Source organism: Neospora caninum, chromosome X, assembly GCF_000208865.1.
Source record: "Neospora caninum Liverpool complete genome, chromosome X".
NCBI classification, from domain to species: Eukaryota; Apicomplexa; class Conoidasida; order Eucoccidiorida; family Sarcocystidae; genus Neospora; species Neospora caninum.
The window spans coordinates 5,882,740-5,901,818 of record NC_018396.1 but is presented as its reverse complement, the minus strand read 5'-3'; the positions used below and the strand labels follow the sequence as shown (position 1 = coordinate 5,901,818).

Below are 19,079 nucleotides of genomic sequence, written 5' to 3'. Positions count from 1 at the left end.
CTCACCAATCCATAGTTGGATGGCCATGTCTTAATGCCTTGAGGTCAATGTCATTTCGAGGTACTTTTCAAAAAAACGGCAAGGGTACGGCCGATCGTTTGTTTTAAGGCCGCGCAACATTTTAGAACTTCGCTGGTGCCTCTCCCGCTGTGCCCGCAGTCACAGGACTGGCTGTAGGATCACGATCCGTCCTAGCGAAAGCAAAAACATTTTGCCAACCATGAAGCTGAAACAAGTGATGGACAGAATTGGGAAGGCACACAAGTTACCAGTACTCGTACAGTAGACTAGCGGAAACGTCCACTGGAGATACACCGGGGTGGCTGTTTTGATGTTACAGTCAAGGGCTTCACCAACAAAGTGGCCGGGGGGCGAACCCCAAGGATGGTTAACAAAGACTCTTGCCTATGGTATGAACCACACTGGAACGCGTTTCTTGGTTTACAAGCAGCATTTTTTCTTTTCAGAGCACGCGTCATCTTTCCTCTGCCAGAAGATTGTCGCGATGCCCCAGCTATTCCTAGCGGATCTGTTCATCTTTCAGTGTGGGATTATCCTGCTGGTTCTTGGTTCCATTGCTTTGTTTGTGTTTTTATTTCCACACACTCTTCCGCTAGGCCATGAACAGAAGCAGAAAGATGGAGCCTGCGGCCCGCGGAAAACCCTGGATGGGCCCGGTGACAGATTGATGGCGGACATTCTTGTGGCAAAAGATTTTCAAAAAAACAATGGGTCCCACATGAAGGGTAGCGGGCACGGCTCCGTCAGAAGGGTGGTAAGCAGAACAATAACTAATGCTCAGACACGACCAGCATTATCACGAGCAATGCAGTCGTCACGCTGGCACTGCATTGGCCATGGTCATCGACCAAAAAAGCCGCCGTGGCAGTTCCATGATTCGACCGCCTCAGATGCTGTGAGAGGATTGTGTCCTTCTGTCTACCAACACAATTGAGGAACTGCCGTCATATAGGGTTGGATCCAAACTGTTCCATTATCTCCGAACAGGACCCAGACATCAAGAGAGTCCCTTGACGTCGGCGTGACAAGCCTGGTCGAGCAAGTAAGACGCAACGCCTTGCGTGTGTGAGTCCCCATTAGGAAAATGTCCGGTGCCAGCCCAGTGCTCGCTGGCGGTACAACGCCGACACTAAAAAGCCACAGAATCTATATGATGAGATGTCACGTGGAACTAGCCGGCGCAGAGCCTGGAAAGAGAGAGATCGGTACGCTGGTCGGCATCACACACGTTAAAAACAAATTACGGTGCCCTCACTTCTTCAGGCATCGTTTGGGCGAACCCACCATCACAAGACAAATGGACCCCGACGAGCAGAGACACGTCTCACTCCTTTCGCTCTACGCTGAGGGCTCCCTATCTTCAGCAGTCGACGCCGGAACATGCAACAGTCCTCGAAGCTTCATTCATTTTGACGAAAAAGAACGGTTGCCATCGTACTTCGGAACGGCGTGGGACGAAGTAGGAGCTCCGTCGCCACATACAAGCGGAAACCACAACGGAGCTGCGCCATATGCTCACCTTCCTATGTTTACCACAGTTGCCAGCGAACGAAAGACACCCAATCTAAAACAGATCAAGGATGAGGCATGTTGTGGAACTGTGCATCGAGGCGATGACTGCTTAAGTCATCGGGCGACCAATCTAGCTACTATCGAGCAGGGCGTTAAAAGACGGAAGAGGATTCACGAAGACGGTGCAGATGAAAGGATTACAGACCCAACTCCCAGACGCCGTTGCTTGGAACGCTGTCATAACTCACTGTCTATATCAGACCGTAGAGACGTATCGAGTGCTCCAACCAGTCGAAGTTCGGCACCCGTCGAGGTTCATTGCAACCCCGTTGATGGCCAAAGATGGGTGGCACACATCGGAATCCAGGAGTGCTCCTCTGCATCAAAAACGGATTTTTTAGAACAGCGTTTGTCCTATCCATCGACTCCGGCGACTGACACCTCAAATTCCCTGAATCAAAACATGAGTACAAGCGGCATGCACCATCCAGCTGAAGACACACGACACCCATCAGTCAAAGCACAGAAGCGAGTTCCTCTAAGAAGAATTTCTGGCGCGGCAAAGGAAATCGTCCAGCTGCTTCGAGGGTGAGAATTTTGTTCCCCTCGTGTGTGTGCCATTTTAAGCTGCGTCTGCCACAGCAAACGGGATGCAAGCTTATCGCCATCATCTCAACTAAGAGCTTGGTGCCGACGAAAAGCCAGTCATGCCTCGACGGACCAATGTGCCTCCGGAATTGCCAGCTTCCTTGGTAAGTTGAGTGAAACTATCCAAAAATAACACCGGCAAATGAGGCACAAATCAGCCGCCGAGCAGCCTGGACAGACTCAACAATTCGACCAGTACCTGGCAACCCTACACGACATACAAGACATTCTGAATCCAGGGTAAACTCTTGATGTGCTGACACATAATATATTATCCATATTCCACTGATGTAGACTGCACAACTTCATTGAAGTTTTTCTGCTCCTTGAGGGAATGACAGAGGAAAAACTGGTAAGCTTGAACCACTTGTGCCTTGGACGCAGTAACCCTATCCTACCTATCCACTGTTTATCAGAAGTTGTTTCCGATTCCTATATGGTTGTGCGTTCTTTTCTGCTATAGTAAGAATGCTGTAACCGGCCACTACTCCATCTTCTGAATTACACGCCAAATGCACGTGCAGCGCAAGGCTGTGTAGAAGAGGAGGCGCTGTATACGGTGCTAAAGGTAAGACATCGTCTGCGTGTTTTTTTTAGGAAATCTTGTTTTATCAGCGTGAACGACCACAGAAATTGAAGCTGGACGCTCACATAGTTCGCCGAGCAGCAGTTTGTTAGATCTCTCTTATGGCAACGCTATCGTCTCCGCTCATTTATTCCCACCTGCAGGCTTTATCTCATCAGAGCAGAAGATGGATCTGGCAGTCCAGGTAAGTAGCCTTTTTATCATATTGTTTTCCAGAAGATAAAATTGGAACTTTAGAATGTGGAACGTGCATTCGCAAACCTAACTTCTGTAGTATTGCGACGGTCAGTCCTATTAGACATGGTCTCGCCCATATCCGTGCAACAAACAGCCCACTTGCTCAGTTCAGCACGCCTCCGGTCTGGACGGAAGACAATCGAAAAAACGAGCAACAAAGCGGAAGCCGAGGAGGATCCGTATTTGGGATCTTCGTGGCAGCCACTCCTGGTGGGTATCATTACGCCTGTGGGCAAGGCGTGGCTTTTATATCGTGTTTCCTCGTGTTCCAGAATGAACTTAGTTGCGAGACTGGGCCTTCAGATCACAAGTTCTCACGGACAGCATGCCCGCCCAAATCTGGAAAGCAAGTGTATACTTCTACCTGCGCGATCCCGGAAATTCGTCGGGATTCTAGGGGTGATACCAGCGACTGCTCTGCAGCGCATAACAAACCGACTTCCAATTGTCCCCCTGTTGCCAGTGAATCGACCAGCAAATGTGAGGCATCTCACGCTTTTGGTAAATCGGTATTGAGCATAACCTCCTGCTAGCTTGTCTCCCGCTGCAGAATGTCAAACAATACATGCCGGTAAAAGTGATCAAGGAGGAAATTAATCGGGACCCGAATATCTCCCGTACAAGGAAGATAAAAATGGAACCCGGATCTTATGACAATGCTCAGTTTCGATCCAAGAGGCGCAGGACTCAAGGTAAGACAACGCTGGTGCGGCTTCGTGGCTGAAGACTGCTTACCCGGTACATAGCGGTCAGGTGCCAGGCAGGAATACAGGACTGCATCCAGTGCAAGAAAGAAGATCCAGCAGAGGGCAGCTCCGTGTCTGCAGTTGGGACTGACGGCAGCACTGGCTGTGGCGAGAAGCCAAGGTTGCCAGACAAACGGGACAATACCCGTTCGGCACTAAAAACTGCGGAGATGCCATCTCCTGATGGGAAGCAACAATCACATTACAATACCAGACGGACGTCTGTCATTCCTGGCGCCAACGAAGAGGCGAAAGCATAGCAGTTGGGCACATACAGACAAAATGCGTGCGGCTTTTGTGTCGATACCCACACTTTCTTTGTAAGGCCACAGCGAGTCACATGGATGCCCGCGTGTCAGGCACTCAGTAGCAGAGTGCATATTGCCACGCTTCTTCCATGAGGGAGATTCCAAGGAAATGGCCCTTCGCTGTAGTTGCTGACACCGCATGTATAGTGTTCATGCCTAGTAATGAATACATGATCGGGTTGCAGTGAAGAAAATGCCGAAGTGCTTTTTCACGAGCTCAGGTTTTTCATTGGGTGTCCGACCCCGTGAACGTTTTGCCCTTCAATGATTTTTACAGCGGCACTATCCTCAGATTCTTCTGTGTAATATGTGTGCAGATTACCAGTGATGCAATTCCGCGCAGGCTCGCTGAGCCCCAGCGGAGAAGTGTGACGTTGGTGATCGGGAGTTGACCTGACTGGCGTCGCCCGCCTGCTCTTTCCCTCATCACTGCGTGCCACCAGGCACAGTCGCATCACCGCTCTGAAAACTTCTCCGCGTCGACCTCATTTGAACTGAAAGTGTTTCTTACTGAAGGAAAGAAGAACGGTACCCATCGTTGGGTAACTTCCCATTCAGGGGCCGTCCTGGCCTCAGGAACCCCACACCGGGTGACAGTGGCACACCATTCGAAAAAGCCGCTACGCCCAAGGAACAGTCCTGCGCAGTGGCGTCAGAAGCGGTGCCTCTGTGTGCACTTCTTTGCCTTTCGCAACGCCGTTTTGAGGGATGATAACAGGATGCCTGATAGTTGTCGAAAAGGCACCAATGGCGCGGAAAACACACGGGTATGTCAGAGTCAGAATGCTGGTGACTGCGCTGCTCCCGCCGGCGTCGTCCGTGGGACATGATGTGAGCGAAATACCTGCGAGCGGAGGCGAGATGTGGCAAAGAAACTTACCTCAGAGAAGATGTGAATGCCCTTATTTTAAGTTGCTTTTTCGATGACGCTGAGGCCACGTCAGCGGAGTCCGCTCACGGTAAAGGCGTAGAAGTTGTGGTATTGTGACCCGGGGGGTTTTGGAATAGCAAGACAGGGCTGGACGCTCACACTCTTCTGACCAGCTGGGGTCGCAACTCGGCGCGTTGAATCAGAACGTGGTTTGCTTGTTTTTCTCTCGTTCAGCCGCGTTCGACGCGAGTTCGTTCGCTTGGTCATCGCCTGAACCGCCAATCGGCAGCAAACCTAGCTGACCTCTTCAATGTGACGGACGTGCTGGTGAAACATGCTGCGAGAAATCCTTTCGTCCCGTGGAAGGTTTGGAAGCGTGGCGGAGGGACCTATCTTCCTGTAAGTCCTCAAGCATTATTTCCCGTGTCTGCACACAGATTTGTGTGTGGCCTGGGGGGCGAACTGGTATGACCTCTCGTTCAAAGCTGCTTTTGGAATCAACATCGGAGAACTAGCTAACGGGAGGTCAGAAGGCATAGAGCCCCTCTGTCGTCGACGGGGACAAGCGAACGTGGAGCGGTTTTAGTGTGTGTGTGTTGTATGTTCTTGTGTGTGTGTGTGTGGGATGTGTTTCCTTGTCGGTACAGTGTCCAGCAGCTACACCGCCGAAATGCTCAGACTCGGCAGCTTCTTTGCGGTCCATCAAGGCGAGCCGTACGCCTGTCCGTCGGCTGAGGCGACTAGCCCGCGAAGTAAGGACTTCGTCAGACTAGTTGTGGATTCAACTTTTCCCCGATTTTGGAGCTGTGAACCCAAATGCCATGCGCCGTATGAGTTCCGTAGGTGGTTGTGGATGTTGCTGACTTGATGGTTTCCCGAGATGAATGTGAGAGTCTTTGTGGTAAAGTTGTGGATTCGACTCTGTTCTGTCCCACTGTGCTGTTTCTGCAGAAGGGAGGCAGCGGATCTTTTACCAAGCCCTCCTCAGCATCGCCAGTGGTACTGGCTGCTTCGCCACTCTTCCACGCTGCCGCAAGTTCTTCACCATCTCTCCAAAATGGACACCTTTCCAGCTGCAAATATGACGGGAGTGTATCCAGTCAGGGGGAGGTTTACCGTGCTGATGACGGATTTCCGACGTTGGCGGAGGACCAGGTGAACGGAACTCGGCCACATCCCCCTGTCCCACCGTGGCTGTCCCTGAGTTCTGGACCGACTAAAGGCGTTTCTGTGTATACTGGTGATTATGGGCGCTATTGTTATCCACTTTCGCGACCTGAATCTGAGGACCCTCCACCGCTGCCACCGCTGAGTGAGTGCTTTCTCGGGTTTGAACGTGGGCCATCTTTCGGATTTCTTCCTCGCTGGAGCGCCGGTGTCTCGAAGGCCGATGCTCCCCAAAGCTCGTGCATTCCGGAACGCTCTTATGAGGGACGACGGCATCTGATGATTGCTGGTTTACGGGATGAGGCGGGCGAGGAAGCATGTCGCAATTGGACAAAGGTGGGTGAGACGGAGGAGGCCGTTCTTGCAGATTGGAATACATTGACGTCTGACGGGGAGCGGCGACGCCCTTTCTTCGTTACGCTTCGATCTATGAGGCACAGTTACGGATGGGAAGAAGACGGACGAGTCAGCCCGTTTTCAGCAGGGCCGTCGCCTACGTCCCAGGATCGACTTGGATCCGACGTCGCCTCCGCAGCATCATATGATGGCAGTTTTCCAACTGACGAGGGCATTGGCACCGTCGAGCGTTCCGAGAAACTGGCGTCTGTGCCGTCGACAGCGAGTACGGTATCAAGCATGAAGAAAGGCAGAGCCGAAGAATATGGGCATCTGCGATCATCTGAGTCGCCATCTGTTGATTCTTCTTCGGTTGACGGGCTGCTTTAGGTATTATCGGGTGATGAGACCGTTCTCGCAGAAGGTGAATTGAAGTGTACAAAAAAAGTGCCGCCCGCAACAATCTTGCAGGCGGACAAGTCTAGGTGAATCAGCTAGCAGAGAACACCTCTGTGTACGATGACGTGGACATACCTACGCGGAAGATTTTCCCGGCTAGGGGTGGCAATTTCTGAAAAGCTCGGCAAGTGGAGCGGCGCAACCAAAAGGACTCCGCGAGAGCTCTACAGGAAGCCACGCAAGGACTCGTGTCGACACAGGCGTTGAGCGAGAGAGAGGAAGCTGAGCACGTGCAGGTCCGATATCGTACGCCCCGTACGTGGGAAGCGCTTTGCGTCGGCAAAGAAGGTAACATATGGGGAGACGATTTCGGTCACTGCTCCGGGAATATCATGATGTATCATTGTGAAATAACTCGGTTGATTCTCGATCTTTGTGTAAATGGCGGAGAGTCCTAATGGCCAGTCAGAATGTTCGGGTGCTATGGGGAATGCGAGACAAGTCGATGCCCCATCGATAGAATGATTTTAGAAATTGGCCGTGCCGTGGCTTCTTCACGGCGCGTGTAACAGCTAACTGCAACGGACGAAATCGGCTGCTCTTTCAGGCACACACTCTGCGGATGAGGATCCGACATAATATGGGTGTTGGTCTGCGCTCGCAAATGCTCTGGATATTCGCCAAGGGCTGTTTTATTATTCACCTGCAGGTTTGCTGGTGAATTTCTCAGTATAACATCTACAGCATTGGCCGTCAAAACCCGTCTGGATTATGGCGTTAGGCTGGTGCATAGTGATTTGGATCGACGTCTCTTCCACGGGTCCCAGACGGGGAATCTCTCCCTTCTCATGGCTGGTGGTTCAGCGGCCAATCGCGGGATAGCATTAGGATGGTCCTCTCTTGACAAGCGGGATTTGAGTTTCACATTGACCAATGTGTGTATTGCCGCCCAAGAGTGTCACACAGGAACCCGGGAGACGGAGAATTGCTGGCGAGAAAGTTTGGGAGGTGGACGGAAATCGGCGTAGATGCGCGTTTAACACTATGTGTGTAGAAACGCTGGGCGAGAAGTGGCGCTGCATGCATCTGAAAAGGGTTCAGTTATTGTTGGGAGGCGTCTTTTATAGCACCGCTGTGATCGCGGACTGCGTGCAAGAGGGATGCTTGTGAGTGGTGACTTCGGAGACGTCGCCCCGCTAGCGGTGTGTTGCTCTCGAGCTGAAGATTCCAAGTTAAAGACATGCAGCCGTGGCTGCTTGCCTTTGAAGGACGACGGGAAAAAGTGCACAAAATCCTTGACCTGTCTGTGCGCCTAAACACCTGTTTGTTCGGTCGGGTGTGCAGGGTTTGGGCGGCCAACATGCTCATGTGTAGGTGTACAGGCTGTGGCTGGGACGCAGTGGTCTGGACGGCACTCCAACGCTGTGACAGCCGAATGAAGTTTTGCGCGGTACAAGGTTTTTCGAATGCCAATAATCTTTTTTTTGTATTTCTGAAACTGTCAAACGCAACAAATTCAGTGACTCACTTTTTCTTGAAATCACCGAAAACCAGGCAGCAAGAAGGCTGGCAGCGATTCGCGAGGCGAATCGCACCAAAACGTCTACTGAGACCAGTCAGTTGTGTAAACCTCTTCAAGAGCCTTAGCGAAAAGTGTTGGATTTCAATATGCTAACGGTCTTCATGTTTGATTGGAAGCTGTAGTCATTAACACTGTTGGTTTAGTATAACCATAGCACCAATCCCGGTCCCCCCTTCCATTCATATCTGGTAGACAGTCGAGCGAGGATACGTCATCCGAGATGAAAGTCGGTCTCGCCGTTTTGCACATGAGGTGCAATGATCAGAAGAGCTTAGTAGAGGAGTGGGACGAAGTAGTGAACTGCCATTGGAACCTGCTGCTTTTCCCTGATAGCCCGGCACCGACTGCGGTCTGGGAAAGGTTGCGCTGAACTCACAAATCTCAAAGACTTCAGGCGCAGAGGGACTGAGGGTATCACAAGGACTGCCGTTAGGCGCCCCTTTGCACATCGTTCGAGGCGAAGAGAAGTGGACACGGCAAGCAAGAACCAAGCTCTATGTTACTTGACAAACAAACACGATTTAAAGGAAGACCAGTCACGGAAGAATCCTCGAAAGTGGTTCTAGCGTTTCATAGCTGAGCAAGCTCGAGGTGTCGTAACCATTTGTACTATACGGAGTCCTGCCGGATGCTGTTCTTCTTCTGGTTCCTGTCCACATCATTTACCCTCCATTCTCTGTCCTGTGAGATGAGTAAACCATTGCGTGGCATTCGGGATTCCTTGTAGAACAGAACATTCAAAACATACGAACTCTGCGGTATAGTCCTGACCAAAAAGGAATACTGCTTCCACCTCCAAAAAATATTGGAAATACTACTGGAGTTCGTCCTTTTGGTCGTGCCGTAACAATCAGGTTGACCGCCATCACGCAGTGTGCCAAGTTAGCCATTACCGAGGTGTACCTATATATATATATATATATATGGTGTACAGATAACTTTTTCTCCGTAGAGGTGCTTGTCTGGATTCACTTGTAATTGGCAACACAGACGGAGGTATCCCTGGCTGGAAATGGCCTTCATTGTCTCGGCAAAAACGGTTGATGAATCCGTTAGCCAGGTTCATTGGGCCGGCTAAAGGACCTCGTGCTTCGGCTTGATGTCTGGAAGAAGTTAGCGTTCCTCCTTCGCAGCGTTTGGTCCTCTGTGTAAACTGCTTCCATCTTATTTTTTTGCAGGTTTCGCTTTGCTTCTGAAAAAGAGTTCGACGTCTCGATTGGGGACGAGTACCCCCCCGCCTGCCCGCTCGAAAAGCCGGCCCTGTGGACCGCTTTTCTCTGTCGCATCGACGTACTCGTTCTCGAGAACGAGCCACCACAGCAGTCCCTTCTCCAGAAATCCTGAATTGCAATATGCGTCTCCGTTAGGGTTTTATGTGTTGTTCTTCATTTTGCAGGAGGCTCATTCGATTGCTGCCTCATAGTCTTGCTTACGTACTACTCGAATGTGTCGTTAGCTGTGTCGCACCCCAGTTCACCGGCGACAACAGAGGCTGGTGCTCACACAGCTCCGAATCTACTTTCTTTGACCGGTTTCCCCGTTAACAAACGACACGGATCTCCCTATGTGCTTGTCGGACCTTTATCGTTTTCCCCCTGTCCTCGCTTACCACATTCTTGGTCCGTGTCCATCTCGAGTGTCCTTTTGCATGCGGGTAGCGAGACGATTAGAGCGGAAGCATCAGCCGAATCTCACCCGAGGAGTGTACGTACAGCATCATAGAGTGTAACGCTGCCAATCACACGAGTAATGCCACCAACAAACGAATCTTCGTGTAAGTGGATTGCGGCTGTGGTTGAGGAGGGTGTTGCCTCTTCAAAGGCTTGTCTGGCCGATTCAACCGCGAGACGTTACCGTTTCTACGCGGTGACATGCCGGGGACCCTTAACGGGAACCGAGGACTGGGCGAGCGAGATGTGGTGTCTCTGAAGACTTCAAGAGATTTCTTTTTGTGGCATCCGGCGACGTACTAGAACCGAAGCGAAAGTGCTAATTGACCAGAGCAAGGGGTACAAGGGTGTCTTTCGAATTTGAGCGTCAGTCTCGGAAGAACCGAAAACGAAGGGCGCCGTTTTAGCACTACTAAGCTGAGGAGGAAGCCAGACACTGGGGCCGACAGCTAAAGGACGAGAATGAACCTTTCTGTCGCTCCATTGTACTCTTTGCTTTTGCCTCTTATTCACCAAATCAGCGATTTCGGATATGGCGGAACTTCCTTCTGCTTCGTCAGAACCTGAAACGGTGCGCGGGAGAGAGTGGCTGATCAGCGATTCGGCTCTCAACCTGCGCCGTGTCCCGACCTTCTCGATTCCTCACAACACATCTGGTTTCCCAACTCGTTTCTCGTTGGCAGCTCCGCGCCTCCCCCGTCTTCGTCCGCACTGAGTCCCCGTGGGTCTCGTCTTTTTCTCCGAGACACTTCAGCTCTGAAGCGTGAGTTTCAGGCGGCACAGCACCTCGTTCTACCGTGCCTCTCCCCCCCGCCCCTCGTCTTTTCCTTATTCCGGGCCTTCCTTCCCGCGAGAATTCCTGCGTCCGGCATTCGCTTCTCTGATGCGACAGTTGCGGCATCTCCAGGTCACCTTTCTGCCTGTCGGCCGAGGACAGGTGCCCAAAGGAATCGAAACCTGCTGCGCGTGCCGGAGTGTCTCTGCGGTGTTTCAAAACTCTCCTCAGGCAGCGATGACCCCTTTTCCAGATACGCAAATCTAGCCGCAGAGTGGCACACACGTTTCTTTGCAACTCAGCCTCTCACAGTCTCTCTCGCCCAAGAGTGGATCTTTTGCCGCAAACGTCTTCCCCTCGCACCATGTCTTCTCATCGTTACTCATCGTCGCTGTCAGGTGGTTCGCTGACCCGCCTCGACTCATCCGCTCAGCACACCAGAGACCGTCCGTGTGTCCGATCAAAGGGAACTGACTCTCGCGGTGGCCGCGGTCTCCCCCCTGTCTTTCCGGTCACCTCCAAATCTCCTTTTCTCGTCTCGCCTCTCCTCTTCGGTCTTATTTACCGGTCTGCTGTCAGGCCGTCGACGGCGTCGGCTCTTTTGAATCGAATTTTGTCTCCGAACGCATTGCCAGTTGCTCCTCTCTGGCGGTCCCTACCCCGTGTCTCCTCGTCCTCGCTGTCCTTTGCTCTTTGCCGAAATTTCTTCGCCACTTCTTCCATCTCTTACCCTAGACCCCTCGCAACCGTGCGCTGCTTCTCGTCCTGGCGCTGCATCGCATTTGTACGCACACCGGCGGGGACCTCCCTAAGAGGAGGCCGAACTTTAGTGCCGCAAACCCGCCTCTCTGTCGAGTCGAAGTGCGAAAGAAAGCCTCCGTTTTCTTCTTTCTTCCCTTCAACGTGTCTCTCGGCGTCTTCTCTATTAAGAGGTAGAAGAATAGCACTGACTCGAGAGAAGGATGGAGAATTCTTCATCTCGACATGTCAAGAAGGTGCTGAGGCCGAGACGTTGAAATGCGCAGACGTCTCCGCGCACCTTGGATCGCAAAGGACAACGGATCTTTCAACTGGGTTGGACGTGCAGTGCTCGAAACGCAGTTCAGGTTCTGCACAGCCTTGCCCCTCTCGTCTCTCGAATAACAGACACTTCGCTCCTTACCGCCATGCCGAAGAATCTGTCGTTTTTTCGGAATCATCTTCTCGTGCGTGCGCCTGGTCCCCTCTCTCGTCTTTTGCTTCCCGGCCTCGCCTCGCCTCGTCTCCCAGCCTCATTGCCTCGTTGGCGTGTCTGCCTGGGGGGCTCTCTTGTACTCTTCCGCTTCGCGTCTCTTCTCGGCGTTTCTTCGCCGGTAGCGCCGCCAACCCCGGAGAGAAGGACTTCTACGAGGTGCTCGGCGTGAAGAAAGACGCTGGGATTGACGAAATCAAAAAGGCATATCGGCAACTTGCGCTCAAATGGCATCCGGACAGGTACGCCATCACTCACGCTAAGGGAGGATAAACAGCGGGGTGCCAACGAGGAAAAAACCGCCGAGGGAGTTTCTGTGTTCGGGTCGCATCGAGAAAATCGAATCTTTGAAACATTTAGAGATTCGTTTTGGAATGAAGGGCCAAGATCTCTCTACCAAGGGAAACACTTCAGTGATTCTCCGTCGCTTCCCTGCCAACGCAGTCGAGTTCGGCGTGTCTGCGACCGCTGGATCCACCGGAGCGGCATTCTCTCTCTCTCGTCCTGCATCCTTCTCCTCCGCGCCGACTGTCTCTCCTTTCTTGCGGTCCTCAGTGCTTCTCCCTAGCGCCTCGCTTCATGTCGTACCGATACACTCGGTTCTTCCGTCGGGCGCCTGCGAAGCCTACTTGACTCCTCAGTTTAAGTTAAAGAGTCCAGCTTCCAATTAAACTACATAGTAAAATGAGCGTGCCTACGAAGCCTCCCCTGTGAACTGGCAAGACAGCGCATTCTCCTCGTTCCCGTCTCCGTGTGTCCTTTCCACAGAAACCCCGACAACCGCCAGCAAGCTGAGGCTCAGTTCCGCCTCGTCAGCGAGGCGTACCAGACGCTCTCGAACCCGGAAAAGCGGCAGCAGTACGACGCAATGCGCCAGTACAGAGGCTCGGGATTCCACGAGGGCGTTCGCGGCGGAAGCGGAGCAGCGACTGCCTCCCACGGTCCACATGGCTACCCCTTTGGTGCGTTTTTCCTCACTGGTGCAAGTTGCAGTCCTGGCAGTGCGGCTGCTGTCTCGGTTTTTCACCGCACGTCTCGCTCATCTTGGAGGCTGATCGGTGGAGAAAGGGGAAATCGCGGTTGGTTTCTGTTTCACTTGGCACCGAACCGACAGGGACGCACAGAGCGCAGGCGAGGCCTTGCATGTGTATAGGGGTGAAAGGTCATCTTTCTCAGCCGAGCGTCGTGTGTTCGGTGCTCCACTCTGTTGGTTTCCAGTCGCTCTCAGGTGTTTTCGAAGCTAGCCTCCGAGGGGCGAAGGCCGCAGAAGCTTTTGCGTCCGAGAGCTTCGCGAGAAAAACAGCCCCGAGGCAGGATGGCGCAGAGTCTCGGCCTCGGCTGCTCCGAGGTCCATTTCTCCGCCTTGTCGTTTGGTGTTTCTGCTGTCTGAAGGCCCCGGCGGTGCGTTCCGGACTCACCACGTCTCGCAAGAAGAGGCCGAGCAACTCTTTCGCCAGGTCTTTGGCGGGATGAACATCCAAGATTTGTTTGCGCAGGTGCTTCGCGAGAAGGCCCGCGGAGACCGTGCGGGGCCGCGCGGTCTCCACGGGCCTTTCGTCATGGACGACAAGGACTTTGAGGAGATCCTACGGCGGTCAGGTGCGCTAACGAATCTATCTCGTCCCTAGACGTCGGTTGTCGAAACACAGTCTGGACGACCCACGTTCGTTTCTGTAACTTCCGTGGCCCTAAAAGGCGAGCGCCAGGGCGCGCAGGGTCCGCATCGTTCGTCGCTCGAGTCTGCCGATCCGTTTCAGTGCCGTGTTGCATTTGTCGTTACGGAACAAGACGCTTCTCTCTTTCTCCGTTTTGTGGCGATTCCAGGGATGGGCGGAGCTCCCGCTGGCTCCGGAACGCGGAGAAATCCCTTCGGCTGGGACGGAGGGCCCTCCGCCTCAGGTACGCACCGCAGCAGGAACAGACTGCGACAGCGATGGCGAGACATCCGAAAGGAACTAAGCCGAACGACAAGTCCGGTCTTTGACAGGAAGTCACGTTTAGACGAGTCAACAGAAACGGTGAAACTCTCCATATATATATATATATATATATTTCGAATGTGAGCAAGTATGTATACATAACGAGATACTGTATGTATACATAACGAGATACTGTATGTATAAAAACTGTAGAGAGACTGAGAGGCATGTGGGAAGCCGTACATCCGAGAGGGCGGGTGGATAGCGCGGCGCCGAAGGGTGTGTGTTTCGATTAAAAGGCGCAGAATGTGTGCGGGTTCTCGACCTCTTGCGCACCGTGCAGGTCTACGTATTTATATTTGCTAGGAAAGAAGTGTCTGGAAACCTAAAACGATTCCTTGTGAATTCAGGTTCTTCACCGTCCTCGAGAGGCATTCTGCCTCTCCGGGTTCGCTGACATCTTTCATCGACTGATGCCTTTTGTTTGGCTAACCCAAACCCCCGCAACGTATCTGTTGGTGGGCCTTTTCTGCTGAGGCACATTTTGACGGGATCTCGAGCCTTCTGTCTTCCACCTCGGCGTCGGGATGCCTTCTCTCGACACGCGCGCGCTTGCTCTCCCGCACGGTCGCGTCGCACGTGCAGTGTGTGGTTGCCTTTGCAGGCGCGCAGGCTGGTCTGGTGAGCACCGCGCGAGCGACAAACATCATCCAGCGCGACGGACGCCTCGTCGAGCAGACAGTGATAACACGTCGCTTCGCGAACGGCCGAGTCGAGCGCGAAGTGGCGGAACGCGACCTGGACCCGCACCAAGAAGCTGCAAGTGCGTCTCGATGAAAAAACGTATGGAAGAGGCAGCTGTAGGCCTGATGCGATTTCTAGGGACGGCCTTGCCGCGTGGCGAAACGAAGCACACCCTCTCAGCGCAGTGCTGGGGTTGCGTGCTGTGCCGGGACTTCCTCCGTCGATGCGCCGGGCTCGCCTCGAGTTTTATGGACCTTTATGGGGTGTCTCTTCTCGCGTACCAGAACTTTCTGTCGATGCTTCAGTTCTTTCGCATCGTGTCTGCGTCCTTTCGACGGTCTGTGGCCGATGCATATTGCCTGTCTCCAACTGGCTGTTGGCCTTGAAAACTGATTTCTGGAGTTCTGGAGCGGCTCGGCTGGGCTGCGTTGATTCGAGGGCGCGCTCTACTGACTGCGTGTGGGACCGCTCGGCACTTTGTGTTCTCCTTCACTGCGCGTCGCGTTTTCTCTCCTGCGTGTGTCTCGGCACGCGCTGTTCCTTTCGCTTCCTCGTTGAGAGATCTACATCAATACGTCTCGACACGTCGATCTGTCTCTGTAATGCAGATGTATTTGTGCGTGAATGTTCAAATGCACGTCTGCGCCAAGGTGCAAGGATTTCCACGGCTCTTGCGTTCGGTAGTTCGCGTGCGTTCTCGGCCATCGGCGGGCTGTGGATCTTGAGACCGGCATCTATCCGGTCGACGCACCTGATCAAGACAAGTACCTATAGCTCCCCAGTGTCTCTCGCTGCGTCTGCGTGCAGATTTTTTCCACTCTCTGGGTCGCCGCAGCGCGCGCGCCCCGTTCTCTGTCAATCCCTTTTCTGCCGCGCCAAACCACCCCCTTCAGCGGCTCCTGGAGGAACTGCTCGGGTCTTCCCCGGACCCACGGAAGGCCGGAGAAGGCGGCAGGTCGCCGCTCTCGGAAGGAGACCGAGGGCGTGGGCAAGGGCCGCCGCCCGCCTTTTCGTCCCCCGTAGTCAGAGGCTTGTGGAACCAAGTCAAAGTGACGGCTCGGGCTGCGTTGAGCGTCTTCCTCATCAAGGCGAAGATCTGGCTGCTGGACCGGGTTCTCAACGCGGTGATCCGAATCCTTCTCAAGCTCCTCCATAAACGGTAGAGCTGGAGACGACACACTGCCTATACAGCAAGAGCGAAAGCGAAGCTCGCAGGTGGACCAGAAAGCGAGAGAAAGCGAACGGAGAAAGGCCGAGAAAGCAGAGAGCGCGAGAGACAAAAGATACGGGGAGGAAAGGGGGTGAGGGCGAGCGAATCTGCGCAGGGCACACGGAGAAAACACGAACGAGCGAGGAGCCGAGAGAAAATTGCGTGGCGGGACCACAGATAAAAGTGAAGACGGATGGGCGTTTTCCTACCGTAGGAACACGGGAAAACACGGGAAGGGGCAAAGGAGGGAAGAGAGATGGAATAACGAAGGACAGGGAGCGGCAAGGCGGCTGCGAAGGAACAGCCGGAAGAAGAAAGAGAGGCGTGGTGCGAGGTTCAACGAAAAGATATGGCTCCAAGGCCTTTTGCTGTGAAACATTGGATACGCGCTCCGCAAGAAAGGCGGGACAAAAATCAGGTGTCCCCCTCGAGTCGGCAGTTCCATGTTTGCAGAGAATCAGAGAATCGGTGATCACATGTGCCGATCACTTTGAACTCGCAGCCTGGCTGCTGCGCCGACAAAGCGATTTTTTGTACACATTAGCATGTCAGCCGGCTCGCGAGGAACAGTTGTGGGAGACGGAGAAAGTGCCGAGTCTCCCCTCTCCATTCGGTTGTTTGCGGTTCTTTTGTCGTGCATTGCGGTATGTGAACTTGCTTGGGGTGGGCAGAAGACCAGCGCGACGGCTCAAAAGACAACGCCGGCGCCCGCACACAACAGGGAACCTGCCTGCGACTGCAGTTCCCCGAGAACGCCTCCCAAATCTAGAGGAGAAATTCATTGTGCAAATGCGTCCGCTGTTGGAAACTCGCCGTACCGTCGCTGTCGCTCCCTCGAGCTATCGCCACTTCCACACGCACAGATATACGGCGACAGTTAGATGGGTACAAACGTCGAGTACAGAAATGCGAGACGGTGTGAGGTTGTGAAGATCCGGCTCTGCCACGGCGGGGTCTAGATCTCTCTGTTCGGTAGAGACACAGAGGGGGTTCGTTGTGCACGAGCACGAATAACATGCGGTCAGTGTGTAAGTCCGTTTTGTTTTGTTTCGGCGGCTTCTGTTCACAAATCACTACTACATGCGCTCTGAGAGGCCGCGAGTTGCGTTCGCTCCACAGTTTAACCACTTGAAGCTTGAACGGCTGTTTTGGAGTACCCCGACTGTTTTACGAGCTTCGCCTTTGGACACTCTTGAGAGCCGCAGCGACAGAGGATCCTTCAATGCGTTATTGCCCGGGTTTTTACAGTTGGGGGGGGGGGGGGGATGCTTCAGTGTGTAGTTGCCCGAGTGCAGAGTTCAGGCATCGGCGGCTGGCCCCAGCGCTGCGAAGAGGCGAGAGTGGGCGGCTGTGTTCCCCTTTCGAGAGACAGAAGAGAGACAGCGGTCTTGTTGAGAAATATAGAGAGAACGTGGAAGAGCGAAAGCGGAGGAGAGATACAGACTAGAAGCCGAGCAAACGGATGCAGAAAAAGAGGCGCGACCAGAGATGAGAGAGCGGAAGAAAAGTCGGAGAGAGACACAGAAAGCGAGGAGAGAAAGAGAGAAGCAGAGACAGAGGGAGAAAAACAAAGAAGAATTCGTAGAGAGAAAGGCACACAGAACTAAAAAGAGCCAGGAAAGCACAAAGTGTGAGACGAGTCTCCGGTGACAACGATTCGATCGAGGGGTCGCGGTCTCGTGCCTGGGGAGTCGATCGACGCGTGCATGTCTCTATATGCGGTTTGGCTTTGTCCAGTCTCTCTCTGCTGCTCTTGAGTTTACTTTGACATATTTCTCTGTTTCTGCCATGGTCTCCTGTTCACCTCTATCCTTGTGTGCTCGTTTCGTTTTCCCTTTTAAACTTGTTTTTTAGCGCCCAAGAATTCGTCGATCTTTTGCATGCAGTACGAAAAGTTCCGGGCGTTGACAACCCTACGGAGGCACACACTCGACAGCCTCTCTTTCAATCTCCGAGACGTTTTCTCGGGTTTGCCTGTGTTCTTTTTTTCCCTGTCGTCTTTTCTCAGCGTTCTTTCTTTCTTCTTCGTCTGTGGTCTGCGCCTTCTCTCGTCAGCGTTTCGCGTCCTTCCCCGCTTCGTGGTTCTTCTTTTCATCGTCTCTGTACTTTGTAATCTCTCCCTTGCTGCATTTCCTTTCACTTTTCCGCTTCTTCTGCCTGTATAGAGGAGACAGGCCCTGCAGAGAGCCGACGATCCGTTCAGCTGTCTCTTCCTCTCAAGCTCCGGCAATGCGCGCATGCATGACTGTCGCTGTCCCTCCTCCGTTTTCGTCGCGCTTTTTAACGCTTTCCTTTGGACGCCAAGGCCCCAGCTGCGTCATGGCAACGACCAGCGATTTTCCTCAAGTGACGGGGTGTCGCGTTGTAGATCTGGAGGCGCATGCACAGTCTCTTTTTAGGGATCAAATCATGTCCACTCCGTGATGACAGCCCCTTCTTTGATGGCACATTGGGACTCTCTCCTCCTTTTCGCTTGTCCTCAAATTCCTGCACAGGCACCCAGGAAAGGAGGAGACTGCCGTGCCTGCTGGTTCTCACTGCCTTCCTCTGTTTCATCCCCTTTCATCTTTCGCTCTTCTTCTCGAGTCCCCTCCCCGTCGTTGATCTTCCTGTTGTTTTCCCCCCTTTTCCTTGTCTTCATCCTAGCTTCTTCTTCTTTTCTCTGCTCCGATGCCTTTGCATCATGGTAGGGGCGATTGTCCGTCCGTCTTTGGAGCCATCGTCTGACGCGAGCGCTGCGTCGGCACGCGCGTCTGAGAACTCTGCGAGTCTCACGCAGGCGCGCTCCGACCATCTCTCTTCTTCTCTCTGCGGAGGAAGTCGCGAAGGCGCTTCGCCCTTCGCTTCGCGCTCTCTCCCGCGCTCACACGCAACTGGAGCGAGTGGTTCCGGGCACGACAGAGGAGGTCATCGCGGCAGTGCCATCTACGTCGAAAAGTAAGGAAAGAAGGAAGACAGGAGAACAGAAAGAAGAGGAAAGAAAGGAAAGAAAGGAAAGAAAGCAGGAAGCAGGACGGCGAGAGGAGAGCTGATCACCGGGGCAGCACAGGAGAGCGGCGAGGCAGGGAGAGAGGAGCAGGCTCAGGCGCAGACGAAATGGATGGGGGGGGGGGGGGG

General features: G+C 53.4%; 2 protein-coding genes across 2 annotated transcripts; both read left to right on the top strand.

Moving 5' to 3' along the window:
• Window positions 1-4,777: 4,777 nt before the first annotated feature.
• NCLIV_051700 (conserved hypothetical protein) lies at window positions 4,778-6,822 on the top strand (the record flags this gene model as incomplete). The annotated part of the gene is made up of 4 exons (XM_003884723.1): window positions 4,778-4,825; window positions 5,164-5,328; window positions 5,577-5,681; window positions 5,881-6,822. 4 exons carry the CDS (start codon window positions 4,778-4,780, stop codon window positions 6,820-6,822), a joined length of 1,260 nt encoding a protein of 419 aa, XP_003884772.1.
• A 4,400-nt stretch (window positions 6,823-11,222) lies between these two features.
• On the top strand, window positions 11,223-15,915 carry NCLIV_051690 (hypothetical protein; the record flags this gene model as incomplete). Its single annotated transcript, XM_003884722.1, has 7 exons — window positions 11,223-11,251; window positions 12,215-12,331; window positions 12,858-13,051; window positions 13,482-13,688; window positions 13,914-13,988; window positions 14,673-14,831; window positions 15,560-15,915. 7 exons carry the CDS (start codon window positions 11,223-11,225, stop codon window positions 15,913-15,915), a joined length of 1,137 nt encoding a protein of 378 aa, XP_003884771.1.
• Between the last annotated feature and the right edge of the window lie 3,164 nt (window positions 15,916-19,079).